The sequence below is a fragment of the Trichoplusia ni genome, chromosome 4 (assembly GCF_003590095.1).
Source record: "Trichoplusia ni isolate ovarian cell line Hi5 chromosome 4, tn1, whole genome shotgun sequence".
NCBI classification, from domain to species: domain Eukaryota; kingdom Metazoa; phylum Arthropoda; class Insecta; order Lepidoptera; family Noctuidae; genus Trichoplusia; species Trichoplusia ni.
Genome location: NC_039481.1, coordinates 18,805,806 through 18,815,740, shown reverse-complemented (window position 1 = coordinate 18,815,740; position 9,935 = coordinate 18,805,806). Strand labels below are relative to the sequence as shown.

The 9,935-nt window shown below is 34.1% G+C and overlaps 1 protein-coding gene across 1 annotated transcript in view; it reads right to left on the bottom strand.

Annotated features, from left to right (window-relative positions):
* Positions 1 to 2,371: 2,371 nt before the first annotated feature.
* LOC113493445 (calexcitin-2) overlaps positions 2,372 to 9,935 on the bottom strand; it is a 30,751-nt gene continuing 23,187 nt past the window's right edge. Inside the window, exons 4-6 of the mRNA XM_026871432.1 lie at positions 7,460 to 7,579; positions 5,175 to 5,387; positions 2,372 to 3,442 (exon numbers count right to left, since the gene is read on the bottom strand). Coding sequence (XP_026727233.1) covers positions 3,332 to 3,442; positions 5,175 to 5,387; positions 7,460 to 7,579 — 444 coding nt within the window. The 3' untranslated portion in view covers positions 2,372 to 3,331. The remainder of the gene's footprint in view (positions 3,443 to 5,174; positions 5,388 to 7,459; positions 7,580 to 9,935) is intronic.

Genomic DNA, 9,935 nt, shown 5'->3' with positions numbered 1-9,935 from the left:
TATAATTGATCCCACCTGAGCCTCAATTTATGAATGGAATAACATCTCTAGAGCAACCCTACCTCAGTGGCGATCCTTAGAAATAGACCGGCAGAGGTAAGCATAACAAAGCATTATGATATGATAATATCCGGCAGTCCGGATACAAAATCCTTGGTGAAAACGTTACGGTAATATTACTTGATATTGATATAAGATAGTAGGTGGATAACACATTAGGTGTGAGGTGGTGGTCAGCAGTAGAGGTTTAAACCTAGTTAGATATTATTAACATCAGGGAAAAGGGGTTTTCCATATACTGGGGGATTATGATGAAATTGTTGAGGTATAAACGGCAAAAAAAATTGAGGTGATAGGTAGAGGAAGATTGAAGTAATTTGAATTGTTCAATGTCTATTTAGTTGAACTGTTGATCTCTCGCTTATTTACCGATATCGCTCGAAAAGTTACGGATTGTTCCTGACTTAATTACGGGCGGCGAGGTTAAAAGTCTATTCGGGCGATCCGCGTGGGTAGAAGATATAAGTTATGATTTATATCTGCCCTATTTTTTCAAACTCTTCAGCTTTTTATATTAGTATAGATGTAATTTTTTGTGTTGTCATTTACAGTCATTTATCCACTTTAGCGAGGTGAACTGAATATTGAATATTAATGTACTGAATATTATAATCTAAGCGTTTACTTAGATGACACGAAAAAAAATACCGTCTAACGAAAGTTTGTCGAAGGCTTACGTACAAACAAAGGGTAACTTCTTGAAAATCAGGTATTATAAATCGTTGGCACGTAGTCATGGAAACAAGTTTTCTGGGTTCATTCTCGGGCACTTTTTGTCACATATTTGGCTACCCGCATGGTTTATAGTTCACGTAGAAACTTTATTGCTTGAAGGCGGTCATTCTTCTAAAATGTAGATTTCTTTTTGTTTATGCAATCTTACTCTGAGCTATTTGTTGAAAAAGTAGTTCACTACAATATCTACTTACCTAGGTAGTTTGGTAGTTTTGGTGATGTGATCAAAGCAAAATTGAATTATGCATTTTTTTTCGTACCAAGATTTAGTTTTTCATTTGATGGTCAGAATAGAGAATCGTGGAAGGATTTGGGAGAGGCCTTTGCCCAGCAGTGGGTCACAGTGGGCTAGATGAAAAAAAATATATAACATTTCGAAAGTTAGTACAAGTGGGTAATATTCACTCAATCTTTACTTTATTATCGTACCTACATAACACCCTCTATTATATTCGCTAACAAGCCCTTCAGGAAACATAAATTATATGATACTCCGCTTAGGCAAGGCCACAAATACATTGAAGTCTTGCTTCACATCCATTTAAACTTCACAATTTAGAACAATAATTTTATTCATAACCTCAATCCCATCGCACATGACGTAAATCATAATTATTGTTTCCATGAGTCGTTTTCATTTCCCATTCATCCAATTGTTCCTATGGGATACATTTATGATCAAAACCCCAATAAATCATGACTCCATTTGTAATGATGACACGGTAACGATCACCATAGCAACAAGCTTTGCAAGAAAAATATTCAAGAGTGTAACTTGATGGAATCGGAAATTAAAATCGGCGCGGAAATGGGTGGAATCTGATGTATCGAAAGTATGTTAAAAATTGTAGCCCTTTTTGATGAACTTAGATAGGGTAAAGTATAAGATAAAGATGTTAGGAATTTACCTTAATAATTGCCTGGAAATATACGTACAAGCTTTTAATAGAACCTACCAAAGGATCTGGAACTTATATGACTATTTTTTTGTTTTTCGGTATGAAGACCCATGTAATGAATTCCAAAAGATACTTCTCTGTTATATCGAGGCGCCCGGGCCCTAGGCACTCATGCCTACCATTCGGATATACCTACCATCCCGCTTAGTTCCGTTCCAGTCACGTGGATGGTTTATCAGTTTATGTATCTTTAGATGTTTGATCGCTTTTTGTCTCACGTGATTCTGGTCTCTTTAGGTACCTATTTCAGAAGCGTGTATTCAGAATGTTGAATTCTTCAGTATAGATAGATAATGTAAGAACGATAATGTTTTATATACTTCCAATGTTTTGTTCAGCTTTTGTTGCTGTGTTTAGTTTAGATATTAATTCACTTTTAATGTTCATTCATTTTATTTTGATGTCAGAAACTTTTACCTTTATACCATTATTCGCACAACATACTATCGATCTATCAATTTCGTGTTCAATCTGTTCCCAATTTGTTTTTGTACCATTTTGTAGTGATTGATCGATGCCCACCCATTGTAACAGCATAGAAAAGGATGCCTTTATGGCACTTATTGAAGAGGAAAAGTGACAGATTAGGGTACAGGATATTAAATGAAAGTTTCAAATATTTACATACATTTAATCATTGCCTATTATATCTAAAGTATAGCGACTTAACAGGATGAAACGTCAATAGATTCTCAGATCACAAAACATTTGACTAGAACAATATATATTAAACATTTTATTTTTAAAACAATTAAATTACAACTGGTGAGATAACATACGCAAGGGCTGTGACACACGATCGATCGGTTATCAATATCATCGCAATAAAATCTCGTTTTATTATTCTCGAAATATTTTTTGTAACAGCCCTTATTACAATCCAATAACAATATTTTTACATAAATCCAATTTTCAAATAACACACGATTTTTCACAAAAAGAGTTTTGAATTCGGCTACAATCGGCAGAGAAAGTTTAAGATCGATAAGATATGACTACTAGATATGCTATAATAATGAGTAAGTGAGTAATTTCATTCGTTGTAATTAGAATAGAATCTAAAGATTTGAAAAGTACTAGTAAACTTGAGCCTTAGTAATAAAACATGAAATTTTAAATTGTTCCACTATTAAAGAGAAATATGTAGGAATTATTTCTATGTTGAACACATACACACGTAAATGAAAATTTATATTATAATCCTCTGATCCACGAACGAGAATGTCTTACGACTTACGTGAATTCCAATTATGAGTGTACGACACTACGCTAAAATTGTCGGTAAATTCACTGAGAGTAGAACGGTGTTCGTTATCCATTGAGCGTTTCTTAACAAGCATCTGAGACGGTCACAGTTGTAGCTCGTGAATGGATCAAAGGCTCTAAGATACACATAAAGGGGTCACATACATGTTCCCGAAGCTTCGATCGCTGCGATAAGTAAAGCGATGTGGAGGACCCCTAAGCCGAACCTCGTCTTATTACATATAAATGTATATATCAATGGAATGTTAGACGGTTTGTCAGTGAATCTTCATATTTCCACTTGTTTTGGTGGATGTGTGTTGTGTTTGTGCTTAGAAGCTTGTTCTGCCGAATATGAAGTTGCCCGGAGCGTTGGGGTCCTCGGTGGAGAAGTACTCCTTCCATAGCTCCTGGAACTCCTCCCAAGAGACGCTGTTCTTTCCCTAGTAAAGAATTAATAAAAATATTAAAACTTTTTTCATTTTTTATAAAACCTGAATGGGAATAGGGTCATAAAAATCCGAGAATATGCAGTATATTGAATACTGAGGCATTTTGCCTACATTGATAATTTGCAAGGCGTTACTATGTTTTGGCAGAAGAATATGCATTATGTTGAAATAAAATTTGCCAGTCATACAAACTACTTCAGTTCTCACAAAAATGTACCTGTTAAAAGAAAAATCAATATAAAGACTATTAAAAAGAAACAAACAAAAATTAAATACTACTTGAAACATTTCCAACGAATTCTGAAAAAGAATTGCAAAAAGCTTACATTTACAAATTGCCAACTCATACATCCACCCCATTTCACTTTCAGGCCAGTACAAAATAAACAATTACCGTTTTTAATTAACAGTTACAATTAAAAATACAACTTTCGCATTGATTCCCCGAAGTTCCACGCTATCGAGTCAATATTTAATAAAATTTATGAGAACGATCCGTCCATTCGCGAAGTTATTGGGGCTATATAATATTCTGACAAGGCAGAATAAATAGCAGGTGTATCAGCAATATTGGAAGCACGAATTCTTGCTTTTTTAAGCTCGGCGAACGTTAAACTAAAAGCATTGCTTGTATTGTTTTTATTGTTTGGATCGTTTTATCTCGCTGAGTGCAGGCAATGAATATTTTGGTGCATCGGTTATCTGTTAAGTGTAAAATCATGATCGAATTTAAAAAAGAGACGAATATCTAGAAGTTCAATGAATTAGTAAAGATTAAAGTGAAAAAAGGGAACTAAATGTATATTCGTTTGTACGTAAGATCACTATCTAGTACAGATCATGATATTAATGAAATTCTTTCCATAAAAGGTATGCTAATTGAGTTTTATAGTCTACTTAACAAAGTTCATGATACTGGCTTAATAGAAACCCATAAAAATATCAGTAAATCAGGATCGTTATCATAAAATCTAGACAAGAATATCGTGACTAAGTCCTATAACTTGAGCTGAAGAAAGACCCTTATTTATGATCTGAAATATTGAAATATTAACATTGAACGACGTATTGTTCAGGATTTTTTGTTCTTATAAGATTTTCAAACTTTTTGTAACAAAATCGACTAACAAGCGGGATTAAAAAGAAGATTATGATTAAAATTATAAACGATTCATTGTCCTTTATAGTGTATGTTCCCCCAAGGCTAGACAGACTACTTAATTCTAATTTGCTTTTATCTTAAAATCTAAAGCATAAAAATCATGGTCCTGATCTGGCCTTTGTAATTTAAAAAGAAAAATAAATTTGATATTTTTATAATAACTATCGTGAGACTGATTCATTATTAAATTATTTATCGGGGTAGCCCAAGTCGAACTCGACTTCGACTTCGACTCGCGATCCCGCCGCGTCTGCTCATGATTAAGGACTCCGGTTGGGTCGGAAACTAGTCGGGCTACCCCGATAAATACGCGTGAGTAAACCGTTACATCATTTAATTTGATATTAACAATAAATTTTATGTCACTCAAATTCAAATGGATGTTTAAAAAAAATCATTACTTATTTCGGTTTTTATCTAAATTATTTAATCAACTACTAATTGGGTTTTACCGAATTTTCTGTCTTTTTTGCTAATTCTCAGTAATGCTCATTAATGGACCATTCCTTCCATCTCAATCTGCCCAGGGTCATGCTGAAATATTACCTGGAATAATCTTACCTTAGCCATTTTGTTGAAGGCGACCTTGCACTCCTGAGGGTCGATGCCATAAGAAGAGCAGACGGTTGTGAACTCATCACTATCGATGGTGCCATCAGCACTGGCGTCTTCAAGTTGGAACATGAACTGAGCATACAGCTGCTGCCATTTCAGAGCCGCTGAAGGGTTCTGGGCGTAGTCGTTCCACATGGAGGTCCACTCCTCGACGGAAACCTAATAAAAGAACAAGAAATGAAAAATCCTACTTGCGACCTCGTTATCGGAGATGGTTGCATAATGGGAAAATGAAAGCCTGATACCACTAAAGAAATCAAAATGTAATTAGAACTTTGCCGCCAACCTAAAGCACAGATGCTAAAACGCGATCCCAAAACATGTATTTCACTTGGCATGTCGTAAAAAGTTTAGGGCAAAAGCATTAAAAACAGTTTTGTGAATTGCGTAATGTAATGTGAGATGAGATTAAATAGGCACTTTCACGATTCCGAGCGACTCGATCCAATTTGAAAGCAATCCGATCTAATTTGTAATTTGTATTCCAGACTATAAAAAAACGTAACAAATTCCTTTGAGTCTGGAAGTACTTCAATTCGTGAATTTTCGTGGTCCTTTATTCTAGGAACCACAAAATTAATGAGATGTTAGAGAAAACTGACGGAATTAGTCTCACGTGAACTTTGAACTTTCTACAGAGTTGAATCATTCTGAAGTTTTAACATTCTTGTAACCAAAAGTTGACATGTAAAAGATTGACAGATGTGAGAGAGAATTTGATTTCCAGATTTTAGAATTAATTCCATTGATAAAACAATTTAAACACAAAAAAGTGGAAGTTATAAATAATGGTATGATATAAGGTACAATAGTTTAATTTTGTTAAGAAATAAGATCGACTTCAGAAAAAAAAAATTTGTACAACGTAACATTTTTGCCAGATTCCAAAATCTCGTGAAGATACCAGGGAAGCAGTACATACATCAGAATACAATCTAGTCAATCTAACTCCAGCACCCTACGTTCATTTTTGCTCAAACAAAGATGAGAAGAGCACGATTTAATAATAACGAAAGCGCGCATGATTAAAGCATTTCGGCTCCGAAACCTTAACTGAAATTACTAGCGGAACAATTTACATACTTCATATTACATCAACAAGACTTATATAATCAACTGGCTGGCTACGGTTTATAAAATGCCGAGGACCGAGGGAAACAATAAGTAAATTACGCAGCGAAAAAATCTAATAAAAGCCAGGCATTGGCAATAGGAAAGTGAGGGGATGCAGGTACGCGTAATTAAGCACGATGGGTTTGGACGCATACCCGTCGTTATTGGGTTAATTTTATCAGGCAGATCTTTTGTGTGCCTGAAATTGTGTTTTTGCATATGAGTGGAATACGTTGTTCCTTTGTTTTTGGGGAAATCATTTTGAATACCTACTGTTAATTAGGTGAAAGGTCGTGCTCGCGTCACCTTTATTGTTTGTTTAGGATTTATGAAGAATATCTCTTCCTTGCTTGCAAATTTTTGGGTATAAATAAAAACTCGATTTTATTCAAGCAGCTTCCAGAAAAAGGAATGTTGGTATAAATTTACTGAAGAGTGCTCATTTTATTTTATGAGCCTAATTTTTAAATTTCAAAACTGATAGTTCGGACTTATCTTAAGAAAAAATGACTCTTTCAAACTAGTTGCCTTTTGATTCTGATTAAATTAGGCATTTCACTTTTATGAGACATTGTTTAACCCTCTTTAAGGTGCCTGAGTTTCCTTTAGCACAACGCTTTCATTAAAAATGTTCCGAAGGCCGAACTGGAAATGAATTTAATTTAAGAATTCCCTAAAGCACTGTAGGGTTTGGACCGAGACAGTGAAATGGGTAAAGTTACCGGCGAGACCGTTCAGGTCCTATTTCAAGAGATTCCAAAAATAATTCGTTTTAAAATAATAGCGAGCGACAAGAATCAATAGCTCTGAAGTTGAGAACCTAACCTAATTTAAATATACTACTCGTGTCATGATGGGTGGAAAACCTTCAAATGATAACATTTTAAAAACTCCAACACTTTATCTCTTATAGGTGCATCGGCATTTATGTAATTTTGTCCAAAGCTTAGTTAGGGCCGTGTTCCAATCTTTCTAAACTATCTACTTACCTCAAATCATTTTTTATGGTGTTCTAATGAAATTGATAATAGATCTACTATCGTGCAATTGGGGAGGCCTATGTCTAGCAGTGGACGGATATGGGCTGATGATCAGGATTAATGAAATTCATATCAAACCTGTCCATCTTTGTTGGAGTCAGCCCTCTTCCGCAGTCCATCCCAAATCTTGATCATGATCTCGTGTGTCTCCGTATTCTTGGGGTCTCCGGGCTTCCATCCCCGGAGGTGGCAGATTTTCTATACGAAATAATAACATGAATTACAGTGTTGTAGACTATAAAAATATAAAAAGGTACCTTTGTACCTGTCGTATTTTACAAAATGTGTTATAAGTTTGTATATTATTACACTTTAGTAGTCTTTGTACGTTGTGTGTAATAATAAAAATAAATAAACTATTTACGAAAAGAGTTTCGCATTTGCTATTTTTATTAAAAGTCCTCTGCATGCTTGAAAGGTGGAAAGTATGTGGTTCACTCTCAGATTCAATAACATTTACTATTTTTTCACAGCTGCAGTATTCGAAATAGTCCTAATCATCATGATCCCTAAACATTTATCTTCTCTACTATTTTGTAATAACCGACCTTCATATTACAGAACATAGTGGTGTTGGCGTCCACGTGACCTCAATCCCACATGCTAGAGGATTGATTAATGTTTACTCAAATGAGTGATGTGAAAATGATTGCTATTAACGTCACTTTGCTTTGGCTAACAATCAATATGCCTGTCTCAATCATAGACGATTTTGGAACAAAGGATTGGACGAAGATATAACATCTATAGTTAGTTGATGAACTATTTTAAGTAGTTAAGTCTCGTAAAATCGTATATTGAATTCAGCTGACTGCTTTTATTAGTGTCGTTAAAGTTTTTGTGGACCAAAATCGCTTCTAAAAAAAATATTAAAAGGTTATGTAAAAGATTAAAAATTTCCAATAGATTATTTATATACAATTTTAATCGGACCATTTCTATCCAGCCAGTATGGTTGGTTAAAGCATTTTCCCATGTCATTATCTAAATAGTAGCTAACTTTACATTCTAAAATTTGCAAATTATCACTAATTCCATGTAACAACACTCAAGTTTCTTGGTATCCAACGGGTATAATTTCGAACATGCTACCGAGAATTTCTGGAACTCCTATTAGCACTACACAAACTCGAAATTGCAAACTAAATAGGCTTTGTCCTGGTGTAGTACGGTATTAATTAGCTTTTGTGATTGGCAATTGCATGCCTATTGTGGTGGTATTTGATCTTCTAAATTAGACTCTACTCAAATTTATATTGATGGTATGTATAATATGATTGTTTCTCGGTATAATTTGGATTCAGTTGTTGAATAGGAAAATGAGACCTCTTAAAATAATGCTTAATACGAAGGAGCTTTTTAGGATTATGTCGCGATCTCCTTGCATCATGTCAGCTCATGATTAAGGATTCTCGCTGGAATTAAAACTAGTCCGGCAATAATTTAACTTTTATCATTTACGTATATTATGTGTTATTTTAGATTTCAATTTCTAAAATAAGTAAAAGTATTGTGGACTTCACTGCACTACTTTGGATCAAAATTTGTGGGATTTAATTTTTTAGTTTTATTTTGAAGTGTGATCTTTAGGCATATGTTTTGAAATAGTTTGAATGATTGCGAAAACAATGGCGTTGATAGAAAAATAATATTTTTTTCAGTAATAGTAGACTCATAATATCCTGGCAGTACTTAAATCATGAGTAAATTCTAGAGAAGTTTAATCTTCATGTCATTTCACAAGTTTGAAACTTTGCGTACTTTAAGAAGTGTTACGACATTCATGAGTTACGTTTTCAAAAGTCTTTTATGACGTCATAAATCTCGCTCAAAACAATTTGCCTTCGGCAGTCAAAAAGTTACTTTACTCTCGTAAATCCGATGTAGCGACAGTAAAATAAACTCCTGAATACAATCGAATGTAGTACCTTAGTAACAGGACTGGAAAACAATGTAGTTTTAACACCAAGATTCTACTGAAAACTTACTAAACACCAATATTATGGATGTTTTAAAAAATGTTTGGTAGTTTAACTTTTTTGCTAACTGTGCTTCTGAACGTTTAAATACGAAATATTGTTATTAAACCATACATAGATAAAACTTCAAGTAGTTTCAGTGATTTCAATACTGGCTGTAAGAAAATTGATATATAATTTAATTTGAGTACTTGTTTTACTATCGCTAAGATACCTTTTTATACGATCGGAAATATATTATAGAAATAATGTTACTCATTTAAAGAATTGAATTTACGTTCAGCCGTTTTAGTTATAATACATTCCATCGCTGCTCATACTAAAGCTAAATTATCATATTTAAAAAGTTACCTATACGAAACACCAACGCCAAAAAGTCCACACTATAAATGTTCACAAACACTTGTAACTAGAAATCAGTATCGGTGTTACCCGAACAGCGAATAAACAATGCCTTGTGGCGCTCCTACAAACCTCTGTTTAGATTAGCTATACCTCACAAACCCGCAATTTATGTGTATTGCCATTCCGAACAATGCCAATGATGCCAATCTTGTCTGGCACATATACTGTAT